The sequence below is a fragment of the Geotrypetes seraphini genome, chromosome 1 (genome assembly GCF_902459505.1).
Source record: "Geotrypetes seraphini chromosome 1, aGeoSer1.1, whole genome shotgun sequence".
Taxonomy (NCBI): Eukaryota; Metazoa; Chordata; class Amphibia; order Gymnophiona; family Dermophiidae; genus Geotrypetes; species Geotrypetes seraphini.
The window spans coordinates 533,805,228-533,830,718 of NC_047084.1; the positions used below are offsets into that span (position 1 = coordinate 533,805,228).

At 43.0% G+C, this 25,491-nt stretch overlaps 1 protein-coding gene across 3 annotated transcripts in view; it reads right to left on the reverse strand.

Moving 5' to 3' along the window:
- Nucleotides 1–24,090: 24,090 nt before the first annotated feature.
- AP3S1 (adaptor related protein complex 3 subunit sigma 1) overlaps nt 24,091–25,491 on the reverse strand; it is a 136,617-nt gene continuing 135,216 nt past the window's right edge. For 2 of the 3 annotated variants that reach the window (XM_033929066.1, XM_033929067.1), the window contains exon 6: nt 24,673–24,815. In XM_033929066.1, coding sequence (XP_033784957.1) covers nt 24,687–24,815 — 129 coding nt within the window. In that variant the 3' untranslated portion in view covers nt 24,673–24,686. Of the gene's footprint in view, nt 24,816–25,491 lie in introns of all 3 variants that reach the window. The other variant, XM_033929065.1, reaches the window with a different exon arrangement.

Sequence of the window (25,491 nt, forward strand, 5' to 3'; positions counted from 1 at the left end):
GTTGCAGAGTCTGACCTTAAAGTTCAAGAAGGTGTGTATTGTTTCAGTGCCTGCCTTAAATACCATGGTGTTACCCAATAGATTGCTTGATGAGCAATCATCAAAATTTTATAATCAATTCTACATTGGATTGGCAGCCAGTGGAGACTTTTCAATACTGGCGTTATATGCTCATTCCGTGCTACCCCCTTAATCATTCTCACCTCTGCATTTTGCACAACCTGGAGTGCTTTGATTTTATTTTGTGCGATGCCCATCAGTAAGGAATAGCAAAAATCCAACCTGAACAGCACCATGCTCTGCACCACAATTTGGAAATCTAACCGAGACATCATATTTCTCACTCTTGACAGTAATCGTAATTGAAAGAACCCTCCTTTAACGACCTGCATGATTTGTGTCTGCATAGAAAACTGCGCATCCACAAGCACACCTAACATCCTAATGTGTAATGCTATAGTTAAGGTCACATCATGTATTTTCAGTTCTCCCAACCCTAACAGGGTTTCATCATTTCTGACAAACATCATTTCTGTCTTTTTTATATTTAGAACTAATTTATTGTCAAGCATTCACAATGTTTTGTTTTGTTTTTTAAAAAATTATTTATTTATAACTTTCAAATTAAATATCAAGCATTGTAACTTGTACAGAAAGAAATTAAACCTGTGAACATATTCTAATAAAGTTTCCACTTTAACAGCAGAAAAATAATGAAGAAAACAAAAACATAGGTTTAACTTTACTTAAGTCCTCAAATAAGATCCAAGATTTAACAGTTGGCGAGAAACAAAGAAATAAACTATAAAGAATCAAGGCTTAACGCTGAGAGCAAAATGTATAAATCAATCAATGAGCTCAGGATTTTTCTTTCTCCAAACGGAAAAGTGACAAAAAGGTAGTTATGTGAAAGGGGTCAAAGAATACATACTTGTTTGCCTGGTGATACACAATACACTTACAGGGATGTCGTAAATAAAATGTAGCCCCTAAAGCTAGAACTCCTGGCTTAAGAAGAAGAAAATCACGCCGACGCTTCTGTGTCTCACGTGACAAATCGGGAAACATTTGTATTTTATAGCCGAGGAATACTTTCTGCCTATTCTGAAAGAATAGTCTCAAAATCCATGCTTTGTCAGGTTGAAGAGCGACTGACATTATTAATGTTGCTGGAGTTGCAGTTTCATTATCTGATGTATTTTTTGTAATGACCATGAAACAGAATAAATGGTCAGAATAGAAACAGGCAGTGAAAATTTTCTTATATTCCAAACATAACATAAATTATGTCTGAATTGTCATGACATCAGAAGTACATATGGAGTAGTTGCAGGTGATGCTTGGGACAGTTCTGATTGTGTTAGTTCGGTTTTATGTGTTTTTTGAATAGAAGGGTTTTTATTTCTTTTTGAAGGTTTTGCAGTCTGTGGTCGATGTCAATTGGTTGTAGAGTTGGGGGTCGAGTGTTGCAGCTCGAATGGCTAGGAGGTTGTCGAACAGTTTTTGGTTGGAGGGTGTGTGAATGGTGCGTGAGTTCTCCTATGTCTATTTGAAGTGGATTGAATTATTTAGCTGAAGAAATTAGTTACCCCCTCATCCCACACACATTAATTCTCTTCCATTTTTGTTCCCATTATAAAAAACACTGATAAGTTCCCAGAAAAAAAATACACTAAAATAAGAAGTGAAAACAAAGGCCCCTACAGATGAGAACATAACATAAGAATAGCCTAACTGGGTCAGACCAATGGTCCATCATGCCCAGTAGCCCATTCTCATGGTAGCCAATCCAGGACACTAATACCTGGTCAAAACCCAAAGAGTAGCAACATTCCATGCTACCGATCCAGGGCAAGCAGACACTTCCCCCATGTCTTAATAACAGATTATGGACTTTTCCTCCAGGAATTTGTCCAAATCTTTCTTAAAACCAGCTACACTATCTGCTTTTACCATAACTTCTGGCCCAAGGAGAGCTACAGCGTTCCCGCCCATACACGGTGCCTCCAGGGGGCTGTCCTCCAATGTTCCTACAACATTTTGCATCCGCCTTAAAAGACCCTCAATATTACCAGCAGAGACCCCTCCGGTGTGTCGCTTAGGCATTTCAGGTAGGAAAAATTGCTACCGTGAAGTATTTTTAAGTTTAGATCTTTCCTTTCAAACAGAGACCTTGCTAGATGTCAAATACAGCACAAGGTAACTTCACATGGACTTAGCTGTGCAGGAAATGTGAATCTCCTCATACACCTACCATAATGTGCAAAAGTCTGTTTTTTTCTTTCGATCACTACATAGCCTAATGTCACACAAGCAGCGCTGTTACAAACATATTCTGTAGGTCAATGCTAAGGATAACAAAGTTTCCTTCCTTGGACCAGAAGGAGATAAACCACTGGAAGAGATCCCAAAACAACACCCAAAGACCCACTCAGTATGTGAACCAGTTGAGTGGAGTGGACTAACTGGGGGGTGGAAATGGGCCCGGAGTTTGCTCAGCAGAATTTCCCAGACCACCTCTTCCTCTCAACACATTGACACGCTGCCACCATCGCCACTAGGAACACCTCACTGGGTAGGCCAGCTATGCTATAAACTTTATAAAACACATTATTATATTTTCTTATAAAGCACATATTTTAACTGAACTCTCTGACATCCTCAGCCTTTCCATTCACAAAAATAGAAGGAAGAAAAGTTCCCATTTCCTGCTGTCTCATGTCCCCGGCCTATACAATATTTTTTTTCTGCAGACCCTTCAAAGGTCTGACCAAATCCTTGTTTCACTTGCATTATAAAGTACTGAGGATGCCATCTCTCCCCAATCCCAGGTCCTAAAGTCTAAGACAGTAGCACAAACTAATGCTGCCAGATTCAGGAAAAAAAATTTTAATTCGATTCAGCCTATTGAATTGGTTTTTCAATTCGATTTTCCTGCCCAGTTGGGTGATTTTTTTCAAAACTCCTGGTGGGTTTTATAGCTTTTTCACCCCCTTTGGCTTCTCCTAACCACACTGGCGCTGTGGTGTAAATAAAATAAAGAAACAAAAAGAACTTTTCCTCTCTCTGTTAAATCCTAGCTCACGTTTGCAGTCCAACACCAGCTCTGGCAGGATACACATTTCAAATCTGACATATTATAATCACAAAACAGAAAATAAGATTAATTTTTCTACCTTTTGTTGTCTGGTTATATTTCAAATCTTGTTGGTCCAAGGCTCTGGTTTTCTTCTGATAACTTGCTTGCCAGGGTCTCCTTCTTTCTGCATGCTAACCATCCATCTGCCAACTCTGTCCTCCCTTTCCATTTCCCTTCCCTTCCCAGGAAGTCTGGTATCTTTCCTTTTTTTCATCTCCCTCCACAGATCCACCTTTTCTTAAATACCCTTTCATCCGGCATCTCTCCCTCCTTCCCCACCACCCCAGAGTCCACCTTCTCTCCCTTTCTTTTCCTAATTACCCTCCTATCCAGTATCTATATCCCTCCTCCACACCATCCCTTGTGTCCAATTTCTCTCCCTTTCTGTTCCTTCCCTCCCTAAATCCCATGGTCCATCATCTCTCTCCCTCTCCTCTATTTTCAGACCCATTATTTCTTCCCCCCCCCAAAGTTTGGCATATGCACGTCTCTTTGAACACCCCCTTCCCTCTGTGTACTTCTAAATCATGGTCCCCCCCCAAAAGCCTGTCCCCCCTTAAAGGCCTGTCCCACCCCCTTGTAGCTTCTCCCCCCCTTGTAAGCCTGTCCCCCCTTGAAGGCTTGCCTGCCTGCCTTTCCCCCCCTTGAAGGCCTGTCCCCCCCTTGAAGGCCTGTACCCCCTTGAAGGTCTGCACCCCCCCCGAAGGCCTGCACCCCCCTTTGAAGGCCTGCACTCCCTTGAAGGTCTGCACCCCCCCTAAGGCCTGTCCCCCCCTTGAAGGCCTGTCCCACCCCCTTGTAGGCCTGTCCCCCCCTTGTAGGCCTGTCCCCCCTTGAAGGCCTGCCTGCCTGCCTTTCCCCCCCTTGAAGGCCTGTCCCCCCCTTGAAGGCCTGCCTGCCTTTCCCCCCTTGAAGGCCTGTCCCCCCCCCCCCTTGAAGGCCTGCACCCCCTTGAAGGTCTGCACCCCCCCAAAGGCCTACACCCCCCCTGAAGGCCTGCCTGCCCCCCCTTGAAGGCCTGCACCCCTTGAAGGTCTGCACCCCCCCCCGAAGGCCTGTCCCCCTTGAAGGCCTGCCTGCCTGCCTGTCACCCCCTCCCCCTTGAAAGCCTGCCTGCCTGCCTGCCCGCCCGCCCCACCCTGAAGGCCTGATGCCCCGACCCACCCCGAAGGACCACTCGCCCCCCTGACCTCCCCGCACCACCTATGAAGCAGCCACAGCAGGATCGCGAAGTCAGCGTCAGCGATCCCTGCGCTGCTTAGGCGCTGCTTCCTGCGCCACGGTCCCGCCCCTCCTCTGACGTCAGAGGAGGGGCGGGATCACGGCGCAGGAAGCAGCGCCTAAGCAGCGTAGGGATCGCTGACGCTGACTTCGCGATCCTGCTGCGGGCTGCTTCACAGGTGGTGCAGGAAGGTCAGTGGGGCGAGCGGTCCTTCGGGGGTGGAGGGGGGACTGAACGGCAAGGCCGGGAGCACCCCCTTAGGGCTGGCACCCGGGGCGCACCGCCCCCCCCCCCCGCCCCCCCCTTGGTACGCCACTGGTTCTCCTATGTCTGGTTGAGGTGGATTGAACTAGTCGATTGTTCCAATTTTCCATTGCCAAAGCTTGGATAGGTAGCAGATTAAGGGCTCCTTTTATCAAGGTGCGCTAAGGGGGATAGCGCGTCGGACATTTCATCACACGCTAACCCCCGTGGCAGCCTAAAAACCTAACGCCTCGTCAATGGAGGTGTTAGGTACTAGCGCAGCAGGCGGTTTAACGCGCGGTATTCCGCATGTTAAACCGCTACCGCGCCTAAAAGGACCCCTAAGTCTTGCAGCTGGTTTATTGGGCAGGAACTTGCTCTATATACATTTATTGCAGCCTCCTCCCTCCACCTCTTGACTGGAGGTAGACTCTATTACAGAAAGGTGTCCTAATAGAAAATTACATTGGAGATAGGTTTCATAGCTAACACAGCTCACAGATCTCTGGTTGCCTAGGTTATTCCATCCTCCCCTGTGCTTACACTACTTAAATACCTAATTTTCATCTGTGCCGGGTTCCGTGGATGACATCATCCACACGTGAGAATATAATGTCTGCTTGTCCTCGGAGAAGCCATACAGACAAAACTTCTTAAGAGGAAAAATAATATTAAGACAGTGTGCTATTGAGTGACATGGGGAAATCCAATGCTTGATTTCAGCAATATGCTATGCAGATTATTGAGAGGAAAAATCTACTTGTCCACGTATATACCTCTCAAAGTTATGTCATTTTAAATAATAATTCAAATTTCACCACTGTCCACACTTGCCACTCTGATCCAATGCTTGCCCTGGAATCAGTAGAATGGAATGCTGGAATGTTTCTACTATTCGGGGTTTTGCCAAGTACCTGTGACCTGGATCGGCCACTGTGGAAACCGAGGGCTCCTTTTGCTAAGCTGCGCTAGCGGTTTTAGCGGGCACTAAATTGCCAGGGGCGCGCTAGACGTTAACGCCGCCATTGAGCTGGCATTAGTTTTTACGTGTAGCGCGGGGATTAGCGCGAACTAATTGGCAGCACGTGCTAAAAATGCTAGCGCCCCTTATTAAAAGGAGCACAGATTACTGGGCTAGGTGGACCGTTGATCTGACCCAGTACGGCTTTCTTATGTTCTTATGACCACTAAACAAAGAAGAAGGGGAAAAGAGGGACGTAATCAAAAATATCAAGGAATATAATAAAAACATTAAGTAAGGCCTAACACAAATTCAACCTTCCTCTATCATCATCAAAACTGTACCTATTACCCTGCAAAGATTTTCTTCAAATCTAGGAAAGCTTTAAGCTGTTCAGGCATAAGAAAAACATATATAATGTCAGCAAAATGGACCAAACATTTACAGGGATATTGAGCAGAAATGATGCTCCGAGATTCCTCGTTTCCTGTCTTAACTTTTTCCTATCGTAATAAATTTTACGTTACACTGGTTCCAATCGTAATTATTTTAGCAAAGTTTTGTATTATTCACCGTTATCATTTACAGCTATTATAAACATAATGTAAATAAGTCATAAGTCTGTAAATTCAAATATTTTGTGTTCCTGGCTCTTTATTAGTCCATACAGACTATTTATCCACGATGGCAACGACATTTTTGGAATGTCCCATCATCCAGGTTAAAGCTAAAAATGCTTTTCTTCTTTCCTGTGCTGCCTTGGTTACATCAGGATATACCCAAATTCTCTGTCCCTAGAACAAATTTTGAGCATTTTCAAAGTGCATTCTCAACACCACATTCAGATCTTGTTCAAATAGGGTCACCATATAGCTCCAGAAAAAAGGAGAACAGATTGAGACATACAGGTTTTGCTTCCATTACTTTCAATGGAAATAAAACCCAGATGTCTCAATCTGTCCTTTTTCTGCAGTCTTATGGTAATCCGATGTTCAAAAACAAATGAAGTTAACAGGGTGAATCTCTTTGTTTCTTCTGAAATAAAAGTCCTTCAATACAGCAAATATGTTGTTAACCTGAATTGCTTCAACTCACTCTCCCAATATTTCCGCTGAGACTTTCTTAGAGAAAGAAACAGGTCAAAAAATGAATCTTATTTAATGGGGATATAGCGTCAAGGAAATACTTCAAGATTCCCATCATATATTTACAAAATGTGTCATATTCCAAGAAAAGGGACCAAATCTTAGAAATTGAGTTATTCATCTGGCTAAGTAATCAAGATGATGCTGATTCAACAAACCACATCCTTCTATCATTTACCGTATTTTTCACACTATAAAACGCACCTAGGTTTAGAGGAGGAAAACAAGAAAAAAATATTCTGAGCCAAATGGTGTACTAATATATTTAATAAAATATACCAGGCTCTGTACCCAACCCCACACTCCTTGCCAGGCTCTGCACTCTATCCCCCCTCTGGTGGTCTATTGGTAGGCCGGGACAGGAGGGATCCGTCCCAGCCAACTAACAATTTTTTTACACACACACCCATATTTTTCACTCCATAAAACGCACTTTTACCTCCCCCCCCCAAAAAAAAAGTGGGTGGAAATGTCCGTGTGTCTTATGGAGCGAATATAACAATTTTTTACCTCCACCATCGTACCTTTTTTAAATCCTGGTGGTCCAGCGGTGTATCGGCAGGAGCGAGCTTTCCGCACTCCTTCTCCTCCCTTGCTGGATGGCTGCCTCATTATCTCGGGGCCAGCAGAGCACAAGGCAGGAGCGAGATTTTTGCACTCCCGCATGGCCCCACGCTGGTCCCTGAATGGCTGCCGTCAGTTCTCGTGAGTCCCGTGAGAACTGATGGCAGCCATTCAGGGAGCGGTGCAGGCCCAGGCTGGAGTGCGAAAAGTTTGCTCATGCCTTATGCGCCGCTAGCTCCGAGATAATGAGGCTGAAGGGGCAGGAATGCGGAAAACTCACTCCTGCCGATACACTACTGGACCACTAGGATTTAAAGGGGATTTAAAAAGGTACGATGGTGGAGGTAAAAAATTGTTATATTCGCTCCATAAGACACACGGACATTTCCACCCACTTTTTTTTTTTTTTGAGGGGAGGGGGGGGGGGGGGTAAAAGTGCGTTTTATGGAGTGAAAAATATGGTAATTTACCATATATATATATTGTTTTAATTAACAAATTATTGTATCTGATAAATAGAACCTAACTGACATTGTTGCCTTGTTTCTCAAGTAAGTTTCTAAGATTGCAACACAAATATGTCAGCAGGTAACATACCAAGTGAGTTGAGAAAATTCAAAAGCCGTAAATTGAGCCTTCTATAATAATTTTCCAATTACTTGCTTCCTATGAGTTATAGTTTTATCCTTAATTACAGTAGCATTAACAGATTTTAAAGATGAGATCTCTTCCTGAACTTGGTGAAAATGAGCAGAATAATCCTGCTTTATTTGTCACAACCTTAGAAAGGAAGAACTTCTTACAATTTCTGTAATGGATTTAGCTACCACCCCGTCAAGCTTCCAGATTATATCAAGTCTTCCAGATTATATCAAGGGACACCACCAAGGGAGCTTCAGAAGAACTGCTGGCTCCTAAGGTCTTTCCTTCTACAGAGGCAACCAAATTTGGCTTGACCCCCTCGAAAGGAAAAAAAACTGCAACAGCTTTGGTAGCTGGAGTATCCTGCGCCATAACCAACACTGCCAGATACGGGGGTGGAATAGGTTCTGGGGGCAATAGCGATTTTTCTGGACAGCACAGGACTTAGCACTTCAGGTTCCAAGGAAGTTCTGGCAATTTATCACTCTATGGTTTGCTGAACCAGGGGAGATGCAGTGACCAACGAGAGACCGAGTCTCACAACCTCTTTATGCTTGGTATGAGGCATGCCAAGAAATTTGTACAAGGTAAGAAACAGCAATACAGAGAACGCTCACACACCAGCAGAGTTTCGCTGCCATCTTGACTCATCCCCTCTCTGCAAAGTACTTTCACATCTGGCAAGCTGCACATTTTGTAAATAGATAACTAGCCCTCCTTTAATACTGAAAAATAAAACTGAAATATCAGTTGATTCCTTGTCACACAAGTCTCCAATTGTATATTCTCAAAACTGCAGATGTTCCATATATGTTTAAGGTGTGTATTAATGGCCAATCTTAGTGAAATAAAAATGAAGCACACATTATCACTGATGCTAAAGTACACACCTATATAGGGATAGTAGTGCAAAAACAGCTACATCTTCTTTGAAATGTAGTTAACTTTTTGTGTCACAAACCTGTGAGGTCTTTTAAGTACATACTTTTTTGCTGTGCTAATGAGCACAGCAATGAGTTAATGTGCATAATTTTCCATATAACTGCCTCGTTACCATAGATTTCATATTATGACTGCAATCCAATTGGTGTTCATTGACAGTATTAACATTTACCCTAGCTTGTCTTTTGGCCATTAGCAGCTTCCCTTTGCATTTAATATATGATGTTTGCAATATGCATTAGTACACTGGCCCTCATAGAAACATAGAAAGTGACGGCAGATAAGGGCCAAGGCCCATCAATTCTGCCCACACCAATGACCCTCCCCTACCTCCCTTTGTGAAGAGATCCCACCTTTCGATCCCATTTAGCTTTAAAATCAGGCACACTGCTGGCCTCAATTACCTGTATCGGAAGACCATTCCATCGATCCACCACCCTCTCGGTGAAGAAGTATTTCCTGGTGTCGCTATGCAATGTCCCTCCCCTGATTTTCCACGGATACCCTCGTGTTGACGTGGGTTCCTTGAAGAAGAAGATATCCTCCCCCACCTCGATACGGCGCGTGAGGTATTTTGATCATGTCCCCCCTGTCCCTGCGTTCCTCTAGGGAGTAGAGCTGCAATTTATTTAGCCGTTCCTCATACGGGAGATCCCTGAGCCCTGTGACCATCCGTGTGGCCATTCGCTGGACCGATTCAAGTCTCAGCACATCTTTGCGGTAATGTGGTCTCCAGAATTCCAGATGGGGGTCTCACCATGGACCTATATAATGGTTCCACAGGCATGTGCCATCATCAAGGCAACTTCTAATTTGATACAGGGCAAATCTGGCAATTTTGAGGCTTCTTTTAAAAATCCCTAACCTCTCATTCACCTGTTCGATAACCATGTTTTTCAATCATTTGCATGATAAATGAAACCCCTTAATGGGTGGTTTTCATTTATTATGCAAATTGGGAGTGTGTGGTGCAGTGCTTTGAGCTACAGCCATGCCACACCTGGTGACCTGGGCAAGTCACTTAATCCTCCACTGCCTCAGGTACATTAGGGAAAAATGCTCGAGTACCTGAATGTAAACCACTTAGGTTATAAGTAGTATATAATTACTAAAGATAAATAAATAAATAAATCCCTTTTTTTGGCCTCTTTGTCTGTCTTGAATAGACTGTAAGCTCAGCTAAGCAGGGACTTACATGTTTTTGTACACTGCTGTGTAGTGGTGATATAAAAATAAGTAGTACTACTGTGTTTCCTCGAAAATAAGACCTGCCCTGAAAATAAGCCCTAGCATGGTTTTTGGGGTAGGTCTTAATATAAGCCCTAGTTGCTGGCAGCAGCAGCGTTCCCCTCATGGCCCTTCCATCTCTCCCACCTAACTCGGTAGATGCCTACTGATTTCAGGTAGGTGCCTAGTTCAAGGCACCTACCAGAAAGTAGGCGTAGTTAAGGGTAGATTGTGGGTAGATCTTAGGCATGTTTTCTGTGTAGGCGCCTAAAATGGACTTAAGCGCTGGTATTGGGTTTTTACCACCGCCACACATCAGCTAATACCACATCAGCTAATACCACCGCCACACATCAGCAACGTGGCAGAGGTACGCCCAGGCGTGTGAGAAAGCTGCGACGGGGCCTGTGCTGACGACGATGCGGTATGTTATAAGGTACTGACCACGAGACCGAAATACAGTACCTTATAACATACCGCATCGTCGTCAGCACAGGCCCCGTCGCAGCTTTCTCACACGCCCGGGCGTACCTCTGCCACGTTGCTGATGTGTGGCGGTGGTATTAGCTCCAACGCTCATAGAATTCCTATGAGTGTCGGAGCTAATGCTGCTGCGGCTGGGGATTTAAAAAAAGCCTAACATAGCTTTGTAAAGGGGGGGGGGGGGATAAATAGCAGCAGCCTAAGACATTTAAAAAGGTCTGAATCTAAAGCATCAAGGTCCCGATTCTATAAACAGTGCCTAAAAATTAAGTGCTGAGGAACATGGCACATAGTGCCTATCAATCTTCAGGTAGGTGCCATTTATATAATCATGCCTAGTGGCACTTAAAATGGACTTAGGTGCCCCCTATTTAAGCCAGGGTTTTCTTGGCCTAAATAAGAACATAAGAATAGCCTTACTGGGTCAGACCAATGGTTCATCTAACCCAGTATCCCGTCTTCACGGAGGCCAATCCAAGTCTCAAGTACCTGGCAAAAAACCCAATACCAGCGCTTAAGTCCATTTTAGGCGCCTACACAGAAAACATGCCTAAGATCTACCCACAATCTACCCTTAACTACGCCTACTTTCTGGTAGGTGTCTTGAACTAGGCACCTACCTGAAATCAGTAGGCATCTACCGAGTTAGGTGCCTACCAACCAATTAATTTTAATTACCGGTGCCAATTACTCTGGTTATCAGCACCAATTAAATTGATTATCAATGTCGATTAAGCCCATTAAATAATTAAGTTAGGCACCTAAATTGGCTAGGTACACTAATCTAGGTGCTTAACTTCAGGCGCCCTTTATACAAGTGGGTCAAAGAGTATATTCATATCTATATTTGAAGAAAATACATGTTAACTTCTTGGAAACTTGGACATCTACATTTAGATTGAAATTAAATCCGGGCAAATCAAAATTCTTTCTAACTAGTCCTTCCTAATGAAAAAATTACTGAAACAACTCTACTTTTAAACGGTCAATCTTATTCGATATCTCCTACGCTAAAAATTTTAGGGGTTATTTTAGATCGGTCCTTATCTTTTAAAGTCCATACAGATTCACTGGTTAAGAGATGTTTTATTGTCCACTGGAAGCAGCACTATTAGGAAATATTTTGATTTTATATTTTTTAAAATCCTGGTCCAATCTTCAATCCTTTCAATATTGGATTATTGTAATGTTATTTATTTGGGATCGTATAAAATAACCACTAGCCGATTAAAAATCATACAAAATACAGCTATTCATTTGATTTTTAATATGAAAAAACACAATCATATCAGTGTATGTTATCAAAAGCTTCACTGGCTTCCGTTTGAGGCTATAGTGTTATTTAAATTTGGATGCATTTGTTTTAAAGTTTTATTTGGCTTAGCACCGGCTTACCTTGTTTCTCATTTTAGTTTTATTATTTTTAAGAAAAATATCCGTAGATCTGGTTGGTTTTATTTTCCTTCAGCAAATGCATGTTGTTATAAAAAATTTTAGGATAGGCCTTAGCATTCCAAGCAGGATTAATGAATTCATGTTTGAATCTTCTTATTTCTCCATTCCTTATTTACTATCAATTTCGAAAAGATCTTAAAACCCATTTATTTAAACCATAAATATACATTATTGATTTTCATATTATCATGTAGTTCTAATGTACTTTTTATCTTTTTATCTGTACTTATTTTAGTCAATATTATGTTATCCTTATTCATTAGTTTTAATGCTTGTATTAGTTACTCTGATTTTATTATGTATGATGTTATTATTATGTTGTATGCTGAGTACCCAATTGTGTAAACTGCTATGAACTGCTGGTTAGACGGTATATAAAAATAAATTATTATTATTATTTATTCTGGACAATTAAATAGTGGACATTGTGTAACTTGGCTTACAAGAAAAAAGCAGGGTCATGTTCACATAACTGTATGGACTTATCAGAAAATCTCAGGAAAAATACCATATGCTCCTACAACTATTTTAGATATCACATAAGAATTTTGCAAAGCATACTTTATGCCAAGTGGTGATTTGTAGTTTGAGGAAAAATGTTTAGATGTCTACTGATTAACCTCTTGTAACAACAAATATGGATAACAGATTGTCTTCATTTTAACATCTGGACAGAAATATTCTAACATTAAAATTAAGAAAGGTACAGCAATATGTCAGTGAAAACTTGGCCAAAGTCTGTATTAAAGATTTCCATTTCCAAGCTATGTTATTTCCTCTGCTTCAGTTAAACAGCAGGTCATCAATACGTAACTACTGCTTACAGTCTAATCTCACTCTAATACAACACAGAGGACAAGATTCATCTATATTGTATAACTTTTTTAAGTTCCAAAATTTTATTTAAAATTTTTATATATTAAACATACATTTAAGCAGGTGAGAATATAAATTCTAATAAGTCTGTTCACAAACAATATCATCACAATGCAAAAGATATTCTTAAAACTTCTAAGAAAAACTATCCCCAAACCCACCCATCCCACCCCATTTGCAGAGAGTGAAAAACCATACATTCATACCTGTACATACAGACTTATCCATTCTTTAATAACACTCAGCCATTTTCTACATATTCTTGTATAGGCAACCACAACCTTTTGAATTTAGCTCTCTTTTCCATTATGGCTGCCTCATATTTTCCAATTAAGTAAACTGAGTTCCACCAAAATTGAAAAGATAATAAAGAAACATCTTTCCATGTTTTCAAAATAGTTTGGATTGCAACAGCTGTAAGTTTTGCTATTAACCTCATATGATCATTAGTCATATTAATGGAAGTATCAAAGATATTGAAAATTGCTCCCGCATATGTTAAGGAAACATCCATATTTAACAATTGCACATGACTCCAAACTTCAAATTCAAGTTTCAAGTTTATTTAAAATTTCTTATACCGCCCAATCAAGCTTTCTAGGCGGTGTACAAAAATGCCAAAACAATGTGCCAATTAAGATACAATTTAAACAAAAACAAACCAGGGGAAATGACATTTTTTTTAAAAGACATTGATGAACGGGAACAAAAGGGAAGAAGGGTTAGAACTACAATTGATAGAAAGAAAGAAAACACTCAAGGGAAAGAATAACAAAGGGAGGGGGAACTGAAGGTAGAAACCTTTATCCCAGGACAAGCAGGCAGCATATTCTTGACTGATGGGTGACGGCACCGACGGAGCCCCGGTACGGACACTTTTAGAGTGATTGCACTCTAAGAACTTGGAAAGTTCTAGAGACCGCACCGCGCATGCGCGAGTGCCTTCCCGCCCGACCCCGACGCGCGGTCCCTCAGTTTCTTAGTTTCCGCGGAGCTAAGAAGTCGCATTTTCAACGGCTGTTGAAAAATTTTTTCATTCGCCTTCCCGCTCGCGTAAACTTTTTCGGGTTCTTTTTGCCCTTCCATTTTTCTTTCTTTAAAAAAAAAAAAAAAAAATTTTCTCTTGTTTTGTCGAGTTTTCTTGATTTGACCCGGCGGGGCCTACTGCCATTATCGAGGCCTCGGCCTTCGATTTGGCAGAAGCCGTTTTTCCGTTCATGCCCCCTCAGCCCGGGTTCAAGAAGTGCCAGCGGTGTGCACGGCCTATTTCCCTAACAGACCCGCACAACTGGTGCCTTCAGTGTCTGGGTCCGGAACATCAGGCCTCTACCTGCACCCGCTGTGCCACTTTGAAAAAGCGGACTCTCAAAAATCGAGAGATACAGCAGAGACTGCTTTTCGGCACCGACATGTCCGATCCCACGTCTTCGGCGCCGGTCTCGGTACCTGTTTCGTCGGCACCCACCTCATCGACGCCACGCGATACCGCGTCGACGTCGCAGCATGCAGGTAAGCCGGCTAAGAAGCCTTCCCCGCTGGAACGTCCTCCGGTCTCCATTGCAGAGAGTCCAATCCTGCCGACCGTGAGGTGCCAGCGGAAGCGCTCCGCCCCTATTGAGGTGAGTCCCTCGACATCGGGCTCCTCATCTCCGGGGCGTCGAGCGGCACCGCAGGTACCGCAGAAGAAAAAAGCGGTACCGGTGCCCTCCCTTGATGATCGCATTGCGGCCATCTTGCAGGTACAGCTGAAGGAACAGCTCAAACAACTCCTTCCAGCTCTCCTGACACCGAGCCCTCCGGTATCGGTCCCCACTGAGCAACCGGTACCGATCGTGGAACAGTCTGTATTGTCACCATCCACTCCTTCGGTACCGGTACACTTGGCCTCATCGGCATCGATGCCTGTCCTCGCACCGGAGCCCAGGTCTCATCACCAATCGGTTCAGACATCGGCTCCGGTGCGACCGATAACATCGCCCGGTACCGCGTCGGTGAGGTCGGGTAAGTCGGTACAGAAGTCCCGACACCGAGAACCATCCACCCCTGAGTCTCGGGACCGTGGTCCCCATGTTCGAGACCCTGATCTGTGGGGCGACTCTGAAGAACCCCTTCAGTCAGAAGGTGAGTGTTCATCAGAGGAAGACGAGCCTGTTCTGCAGGATATTTCCTCCAAACCTGATTCCACCTCTTTCTCTTCTTTTTTAAGAGATATGTGTGAATCTCTTTCCATTCCTTTGGAGGCTGAGTCTAAAAAGTCCAAAGCTTTTTTGGACGCTCTTGATTTTGACCAGCCTCCAAAGGAATTCTTGAAACTCCCTTTACATGACATCCTGAGGGAGACCTTTTACAAGAATCTGGAGACTCCTCTTACTATCCCGGGAGCTCCTCGCAAATTGGATTCCCTTTATAAAGTAATCCCCATTCCTGGTTTTGATAAACCACAGCTCTCTCATGAGTCTCTTCTTGTAGAATCCACCCTCAAGAAGTCCTTGGGAGCTAGTGTCTATGCCTCTGTCCCTCCTGGCAGAGAGGGTAAAGCCATGGACAAATTCGGTAAGCGACTTTACCAGAATGCGATGCTTGCTAATCGTTCTGGTAACTATGCTTTTCATTTTTCGTTTTATTTAAAGCATCTCCTTACCACCATGGCTTCCTTTGAGCAGTACCTTCCTGTGGGAAATCGTGAGGCTTTCCATCAGTGCTCTTCAGCTCTTTTCCAGCTCAGAAAATTCATGGTAAGGTCTATATATGACACTTTTGAGCTTACCTCTAGAGCAACAGCCATATCTGTAGCCATGCGCCGTTTGGCTTGGCTCAGAGTCTCTGAGCTTGATGTTAATCATCAAGACCGGTTGGCTAATGCCCCATGTTTAGGGGATGAGCTGTTCGGAGATTCTATGGACTCAACGACCCAGAAGCTCTCGGCTCATGAAACCCGCTGGGATACCCTTCTTAAGACTAAGAAAAAACCTCCACCTTCACGGCCATTCAGACAGCAAACGGCCTATCAGCGGCGTTTTGTGGCTCGCCCCTTGCAGCCTTCCACTCAGCAACCTAGGAGGCAGCGGCAACAGCAGCGGCAAACACCTAGGCCTCAGCAGCAACAACCAGCTAAGCAGCCTCCTCCACAAAAATCGACTCAGCCCTTTTGACTTGATACTCGAGGGCATAGCCAGCGTTCAACCATCTCCTCTCCTCCCTCAACCGATAGGAGGACGACTGTCTTTCTTTCTCAGCCGGTGGGAAGTTATCACTTCGGACCAGTGGGTCCTCAACATCATCCGCCACGGCTACTCTCTCAACTTTCACACCCTTCCGGGCCAAAGTCTACCAAAAGAGTCTGCTTTGCACACTCCTCAATCTGCCCTCCTTTGTCAGGAGGTTCAGTCCCTCCTGCTTCTGAACGCCATAGAGGAAGTTCCTCTGGACCAAAGAGGGCAAGGATTCTACTCCCGGTATTTTCTAGTACCCAAGAAAACAGGAGACCTCAGACCTATTCTAGATCTGCGAGATCTCAACAAATGTTTGGTCAAAGAAAAATTCAAGATGCTATCTCTAGCTACGCTTTATCCTCTCCTCGATCACAACGACTGGCTATGCTCTCTCGATCTCAAAGAGGCCTACACTCACATTCCAATTCATCCGGCCTCCAGACAGTACCTTCGTTTCATGATCAATCACTGTCATTACCAATACAGAGTGCTCCCCTTCGGTCTTGCCTCCTCTCCAAGAGTGTTCACAAAATGTCTGGTAGTGGTGGCAGCGTTTCTACGCTCCCACCACCTTCAGGTTTTTCCCTACCTGGACGATTGGTTAATCAAGGCCATTTCATCTCAAACTGTTCTTCTGGCCACCAACCAGACCATCTTTTTTCTACAACTACTGGGGTTCGAAATCAATATACCCAAGTCTCACCTTCTGCCTACGCAGAGACTTCAATTCATTGGAGCGGTACTGGACACGGTCCAGATGAGAGCCTTTTTGCCGGACAACCGTCTTCACAACCTCCAATCGCTCTGTCAGCAGGTGCTGTCCCAGCACTCCATTTCTGCAAAGCAGATGATGATTCTCTTGGGTCACATGGCCTCCACAGTTCATGTCACACCCCTGGCACGGCTTCACCTGCGCACTCCTCAATGGACCCTGGCTCTCCAGTGGTCTCAAGCGACAGACTCTTGCTCACGACACATATCTGTGACATCGTCTCTTCGTCAGTCTCTGCAATGGTGGTTGATATCCTCAAATCTCTCCAGGGGCCTTCTGTTCCATCTGCCTCCTCATCATCTGGTCATCACCACCGACGCCTCCCCTTATGCATGGGGAGCTCATCTGAACGAGTTCCAAACTCAGGGCCTTTGGACTCCTCAGGAAAAGAAGCATCACATCAATTTCCTGGAACTCAGGGCAATGTTCTATGCCCTCAAGGCCTTCCAACACCTTCTATTTCCTCAAGTCCTTCTAATTTGCACAGACAACCAGGTGGCTATGTACTACATCAACAAGCAAGGGGGAACGGGCTCTCGCCTCTTATGCCAGGAAGCCCAGAGAATCTGGTCTTGGGCGTCCTCGCGCCACTTATTCCTGAAAGCGATTTATATTCAGGGAGAACAGAACTTCTTAGCGGACAAGCTCAGCAGAGTTCTCCAACCCCACGAATGGACTCTCGACCCATCGACTCTACAGTCCATCTTTGCACAATGGGGCACTCCTCAGGTGGACCTTTTTGCAGCTCCTCACAATCATCAGTTGCCCCAATTCTGCTCCAGACTTTACTCTCCTCACCGTCTGGCAGCGGATGCGTTTCTTCTGGATTGGTCCAATCTATTCCTTTATGCTTTCCCTCCTCTGCCTCTCATGCTTCGGACCTTGTTCAAACTAAAGAGGGAACGAGCCACCATGATCCTGATTGCTCCACGGTGGCCCAGACAGCATTGGTTCTCCCTTCTACTTCAACTCAGTTCCAGGGATCCATTTCTACTTCCACTGTTTCCATCTCTGCTTACACAGGATCAGGAAACCCTCCTCCATCCCAACCTGCAGTCTCTACACCTGACAGCTTGGTATCTCTCGGGCTGACTTCAGCTGATCTTTTGTTATCTCAGCCTGTTCGCTCCATCCTGGACGCCTCCAGGAAACCAGCCACTCTACAATGTTACCATCAAAAGTGGACGAGGTTTTCTTCTTGGTGCCTCCTACATCATCATGACCCCAAGTCTCTTGCAGTGGAACCTCTATTGGATTATCTGCTTTCTCTGTCTACTTCTGGTCTCAAGTCTACTTCCATCAGAGTTCATCTCAGTGCCATTACGGCCTTTCATGAGCCGGTCCAGGGGAAACTCCTTTCAGCTCATCCCCTGGTCTCCAGATTCATGCGAGGTCTTTTCAATCTGAAACCACCTCTCAAAGCACCTCCGGTGATCTGGGATCTGAACGTGGTTCTTTCCGTCTTGATGAAGCCTCCATTTGAACCCTTGGCTACTGCCTCTTTCAAGTTTCTCACTTGGAAGGTACTTTTTCTTATTGCTCTCACCTCTGCCAGGAGGGTCAGTGAGCTCCATGCACTAGTTTCTGATCCACCTTTCACTGTCTTTCATCACGACAAGGTGGTTCTACGTACACATCCAAAGTTTCTCCCTAAGGTTGTTTCTGAGTTCCATCTCAACCAATCTATTGTACTACCTGTTTTTTTCCCTAAACCTCACTCTCATTCCGGGGAACAGGCTCTTCATACTTTGGACTGTAAGCGGGCTTTAGCTTACTATTTAGACCGTACTAAGCCCCACAGATCATCCCCCCAACTTTTTCTGTCCTTTGATCCTAATAAGTTGGGACGTCCTGTTTCTAAGCGTACGCTATCTAATTGGCTTGCTGCGTGCATTTCATTCTGCTATGCTCAGTCCGGACTGACACTGGAAGGTTCTGTCACGGCACATAGAATTAGAGCTATGGCAGCATCTGTAGCTTTCCTCCATTCCACACCCATTGAGGAAATCTGCAAAGCTGCTACGTGGTCCTCAGTCCATACTTTTACATCTCATTATTGTCTGGATACTTTCTCCAGACGGGATGGACATTTCGGCCAATCTGTTTTGCAAAATTTGTTTTCCTAATGGCCAACCTTCCCTCCATCCCTCTTTTTGTTAGCTTAGAGGTCACCCATCAGTCAAGAATATGCTGCCTGCTTGTCCTGGGATAAAGCACAGTTACTTACCGTAACAGGTGTTATCCAGGGACAGCAGGCAGATATTCTTGCGTCCCACCCACCTCCCCGGGTTGGCTTCTTAGCTGGCTTATCTTAACTGAGGGACCGCGCGTCGGGGTCGGGCGGGAAGGCACTCGCGCATGCGCGGTGCGGTCTCTAGAACTTTCCAAGTTCTTAGAGTGCAATCACTCTAAAAGTGTCCGTACCGGGGCTCCGTCGGTGCCGTCACCCATCAGTCAAGAATATCTGCCTGCTGTCCCTGGATAACACCTGTTACGGTAAGTAACTGTGCTTTCTTGAGTCTAAGTCGTCTTTAAAAGGACAGTTTAAGTTACAAAAGTGTCATGGAAGAAAAATGTCTTTAACTTCACCTTAAAATTGGCAAGAGTTGTTTTTTCATGTAAGTAATTCAGGATACTGTTCCAAAGAGAAGGGGCACTAACGGAGAAAATTGTGGTCCTCATTGTACTGATATGTTTCAATGAGGGAATAGTAAGAAGGTTGTGAGCTGTAGATCTTAAGGTCCTAATTTGATTATTTATAAATTCTGGCTGGTTATTTGCTCTGGTTTTAAAAGTTAGTAGAAGAATTTTATAGGTGATCCTATGCTCTAGTGGTAACCAGTGAGCTTTCTGTAAAAGAGGAGTAACTTGGTCATATTTTTTTTTGCATTAAATATGATTTTTACCGCAGTGTTCTGTACTAATTGGAGTCTCTTATTTCCTTTTTTGTTATGCCTTTAAGGAGGGCATTGCAGTAATCTATGCATGAAATAATGAGGGAGTGGATTAAAATGTTCAGGGACACGGGCTCTAACAATTTTGCTAAGGCTTTATTCATGCGTAATCAATGGAAACAGCGTTGGACCACTGTACTAATATGTAAGTGATAAGTAAATTTACAATCGAATGTGACTCCCAATAACTTTAAAGAAGGTACCATTTTGATAGGTAGATTTTTAAGTTTAAGAGGGGTTTGGAGAGAAAGGCCATCTTTGGATGGAAAAATCATTAATTTCGACATATTTACATTCAAGGAGAGCATATGTGCGTCAAGCCAAGCGTTAATCTTTTCTAATTTTTTGATTAATGAGAATAATTTCATTCAAGTTGTTTTAAATCTATTGGATGAACTAGTTGAATATCGTCTGAGTAAGCGAATGTTGTAAAACCAATAGATTGGCCTAGAGTTAGGAGAGGGGTTAAGAAAACATTAAAAAGTAAAGGGGATAGAATTGAGCCTTGTGGAATACCGTATTCAGTTGTAATGGAATCTGAAGATGTTGAATTAAAAACAACCTTGGAGATCCGATCAGTAAAGAAGAAAACCAGTCAAGAACTTATCTTTGATACCAATGTCATATAATCACGACAGGAGTTTATGATCTATGGTATCAAAAGCTGATAAAGATCTAATGAAATGAGTAATACGGACTGATGATGGTCTAGGTCAGTGGTTCCCAAACCTGTCCTGGAGGACCCCCAGGCCAGTTGGGTTTTCAAGATAGCCCTAATGAATATGCATGACAGAGATTTGCATATAATGGAGATGCCAGAAATGCGGATCTGCTCCATGCATATTCATTAGGGCTATCTTGAAAACCCGACTGGCCTGGGGGTCCTCCAGGACAGGTTTGGGAACCACTGGTCTAGGTGATAGAGAATTTTAATGGTTAACCCGATATGTGAAAGTTCGGTTGAGTGGTGTTGATGAAATCCAGTCTGGTTTGGATGTAAAGCCTTCGTTTGTTCAATGAAATCTGAACTTTGTCGAAAGACAATTTTCCCTTTAATTTTGGCCAAAAAAGGAATATTCGCGATTGGGCGATAATTAGAGACGTCGAGTGGACTGATTTTATGGACTTTAAGTATTAGATAAATAATGGATTCCTTCCACTTTTTAGGAACTATTCCTGTGGCCCGAGACGCCTCGGGCTCCTCCTTTGGGAGGAGCTTGGGGTGCCTCAGCCAATCAGGGACTTCCTTAGGGAGGAGTCTAAGGAAGTTCCTGATTGGCCATTCCTGATTGGCCTATCAGGGACTTCCTTAGACTCCTCCCTAAGGAAGTCCCTGATTGGCTGAAGATCCCAAGGCGCCTCAGCCAATAAGGGCCTTAGGCCCCCCCCCATGCATCACATGATGCACCAGGGTGAGGCCTAAGGCCGCACTCGGCGGTGGCGGCCTGGAGCAGGAGGGACTGAGCACCCCTCCTGCTCCCAACTGTTTAAAGGTACAGGGATGGGGGTGGGCCAGGCTGGGCCGATGGTGGTTTGCGATGGTAGGAATTGGTATCCCTCCTGCCATATTCATGTTTGTGTGTGAGTGCACACGCGCTGAGGGGGTGGGTAGCGTCGGGCCTGATGACGGTGGATTTCTGTGCGGGGGCATTTTGCAGAATTCCTTTTTTATATATTCTGCTAAAAGCATTTTGAGCCCGTGGTTTTAAAGGGCAGGAGAGTTGGCATGGATAGAAGCGACTGGTCTTCAGCAGTCGTTTATTTTCTGATCGGCAAGCTCAATTGGTTTTTCTTAAATTGTTTAGTGAATTGCTGCCTTCCTACATTTGCATGCCATTTCCCTCATTTGCATACGCAGATCGGATCGGGTGCAAACAGGATCGGCACAGAGGTTAGTGAATCAGGTTGGAGGAAAATCGGGTTGCAAAGTGGTTGGGACACGATCGGTGTCCTTAGTGAATCTAGCCCTTAGTCAATTCTTCTATGTTATTTACTATGACAGATACTTTACTAGTGGATTTACTCATAATAAACCCCAACTTTTGAAGTGGCTTCCAAATCAGATTGAGAGTTACGGCCTTAGGAGCATGAGACCCTTTTTAGCCGCAGTATTTCCAATCAGGCTGTATTATCACTCTTAATAGCACCCTCCTTCCCAGCATTCATGCCAACCACTTTGGTAGAGTGTGCCTTTGCGCTTAGAGCAGCTATGATCACCAGACAGGAAGGAACATTTAGATCCAGAGGGGGACAAGGATGTTTCGTACTCCAGCAAGCATTAACTCTTTCATCATGCCTTGCAACAGGACAACTTCCTCCAGAAAGCAATGAAGTCCCAATGCCGAAGCACACCAGAGTTTGCAGAGGAAACAGGCTTTAATGCACCCTTCCTCTTAGTGTGTGGCATAATATTTTCCCAAGTAAGCAGAAACAAAGCCACTAGAAGAAAATTAAAGATTATTTATTTGATCTTACTCTGTGCACTAATGGCGTCAAGTAGGTGCCATTTTGGTCACTTCCTCTTCTCTCCTAAGGTCAAAAGTGCCTCTATATTTATAGCTGCCAGCTAATGGAACCAGTTATATCAACACAAAGATGTTAGAAAGTAAAAGGAAAGGGGACAGGATTCGATATACTGCCTTTCTGTGGTTACAATCGAAGCGGTTTATATATGTATTATATAAAGGTACTTATTTTGTACCTGGAGCAATAGAAGGTTAAGTGACTTGCACCTTAACAAGGATTAATAGCACCCTTCAACTGGCCTTTCCTTCTTCTAAGGGAGTGAAATATAAATGAATATTCAACACCCTCTTCACATTTGCTGATACCAAAACCTGGAATGACCTTCCAGTACCCTTAAGGACTGAACTATCTCACGTTCAGAAAACAACTACTTATTTGTTAAATACCTATCTGTCCAGTAACTCTGCTTTGGAGTTTCTCTTCTGTTGTGTTTTTTTATTGGATTACTGTATTGTTTCCCCCTCACCCTTCCCTTTATCTATCCCCGGTATGTATGATAATTGCTTGTTTACTCCTTTTCATGGGTACTATAGTTAAATCATGAGCCCATTGGGACAAAGAAGGAAATTACTCAAAGTACCTGATTAGACATTTCACCACTGTATAAATCAAATTTTATTTGTTTCTGTAAACCGCTTTGAAGCCAGTGTGATGATTTAGCGGTATATAAAGACTGAATTAAATTAAATTTTCACAAGGCACTGCAGTGGAAAATTAACCTTGGTCTCCTGATACTCAGGCCACTACACTAACCATTGGGCTACTCTTCCACTCCTGTAGGGATCAAGAACCCCCCTCCAAGCCTGAACCATTGCCTTGTGGAAATCCAAGGTAGCACAGGTACAACAGGGGGATTTAAAGTTGGGCCATCTAATATGATAGCCTGAGGAACTGGGGTTGTTTACTATTTCTGATCCATTGTAGTTATACATATATGGCTGCTTTTATGTCACAAAGAGTGCCTTTAAGTTTTGGGCAGAAAATTTGTATGGGGAGTGTGTGGCGCAGTGGTTAAAGCTATAGCCTCAGCACCCTGGGGTTGTGGGTTCAAACCCATGCTGCTCCTTGAGACCCTGGGCAAGTCACTTAATCCCCCCGTTGCCCCAGGTACATTAGGTAGATTGTGAGCCCACTGGAACAGACAGGGAAAAATGCTTGAGTACCAGAATAAATTAATGTAAACCGTTCTGAGCTCCCCTGGGAGAACAGTATAGAAAATTGAATAAATAAAATTAAAAAAAAATTTACCCTGATACAACATGGGAAAGGAGAAAAGCATCTCTTGCTTTAAGTAGGAAATGAAGTTTGGGAAGTTTGGGTGCTTCCTTTCTATTAAGTTATTCATGCAAGTGTTTAGTTCATTTCTCGGAAATTAAATATGTATTTTTGCTCCAGATCAGTTAAGAACCTTCTTGGATTTGAAGATATCAGTTGGTTCCACCTGAATGTTTGGTCTGTTATTTTAAAGAATATGGGGTTTATTTTTAAATTATTCATGCTAGTGCCTATTTTTATTAACTATGTTATTCCTCTATTGAGCTCCTTATCTTTGTTTCTCCTCTCTCCTTTCTTAAATTGTGGTCTAATAAAGGGCAATCATTTGTTTTTTGATCTTTCTATTGCTCCCTATATTTTCTTTAAATTTGCTCTGTTTCTTGTGATAAAGCAATTTTGTGAATTGTGCATTAATATTTCAATTTTTAAAAAAAATCATGTGACACAGGAGATGAAATCATCCAACTTTCACATATTTATTAAAGTGATAAAATATATAGATTTATTCACTTTTCTGCAACTTTATACAACATATTGCTGAAGCATGTTTTGGACACACACACACCATTGAAAGTCCAGTTTACATGGGATTTATTTTAACAGATATAACAAAAAAAAAAATCCATTTTTTAATTTCATGCAGCATACAGAATTTGTTCTTAAATAATTACAACAAACAGGAATACTGTACTAATTATTCCGTCCAGTGATATACAAATAGTAACTCAACACTATAGATTATATAAAGGAAATCTCTCAATACTTTCTTAGAATACTGCAGCAATCAAAGATACAGAAAACGTGCCTTACAGGGGCATAGGAATGTAATTTAAACTAACCATTTCTTTTAACATTATTCAGCAAGACAAAAAATCAGCATTCATATTTATTTCTCTCAATATTTTTTTTTACACAAAAATGTCTGTACAGTACCTTTACTTTTCACCCAATAGAAAAAGTAAATTTATTTTATTTGGTAAACAATTATATGGTAAACTTGTGTATTTTTTTTTCTTTTTTTTTCATTCATTTTACCTGGGAGTAACCACTATTTAAAAGAAGGCAAGTTTGGCACTTTTATACTGATGTCACCAATGTTAATGTTTCGTGGAATCTCAGGAAGATTCATATTCTTTACAGCAGACACAGCCCGGGCTGGAGCTCCTGCTAAACCCGCCTGTACACAGAAGCAAAGAAAACAATGCACTTTAGATGAAGCATAATACAAGAACTTCACAACATAAAACTTGTCACAATGGAACATACAGTTTAATTTGGGTTAGAAAGACTAGATGGTGTTCTTGTTTGGTATGAAATGGGTTATTTTGAAGTACTGGTTTAGAAAGAAAACAATCCACAAAAGGTTAAAAATGTACAAGATGCATGCAATGTCAACTTGATGGTGAAAAACAAATTACTAAAATATTCCCAACAATGGGTTTTCTTCTCACAGATCTGGTAAAAATACTAACACAAAAGAGTTAAGGAAAGCAATTATTGCATTTAAGCTACTGAATTAGATATGTATTCAAACAACTTTCACTTTTCATTTTTTGGGGGTCTGCTTGGATTGCAGGTTCAAGGTCACTTGATTAAAGAGTTTTCAGAGGTTCACCGTCTACAAATTTAAACTAAGTAAACAAGCCTTGGGTTTCAGAACGCAATCATTCTCCAAGAAGAACTAAATTTAACCATGAGAAGGTAACCAAGAGGCATTCTGCTTCCCCAGAGAAGCTATGGCTATCGCTCATTCTCGGAATAAAAAGCTGTTTTAACAGAGCTGTAATCAAGGAATTAAGTTCCTGGGAACAACTTGATGAGTCTTAAATTGCAAAACTAAGAAGACTGCTCCA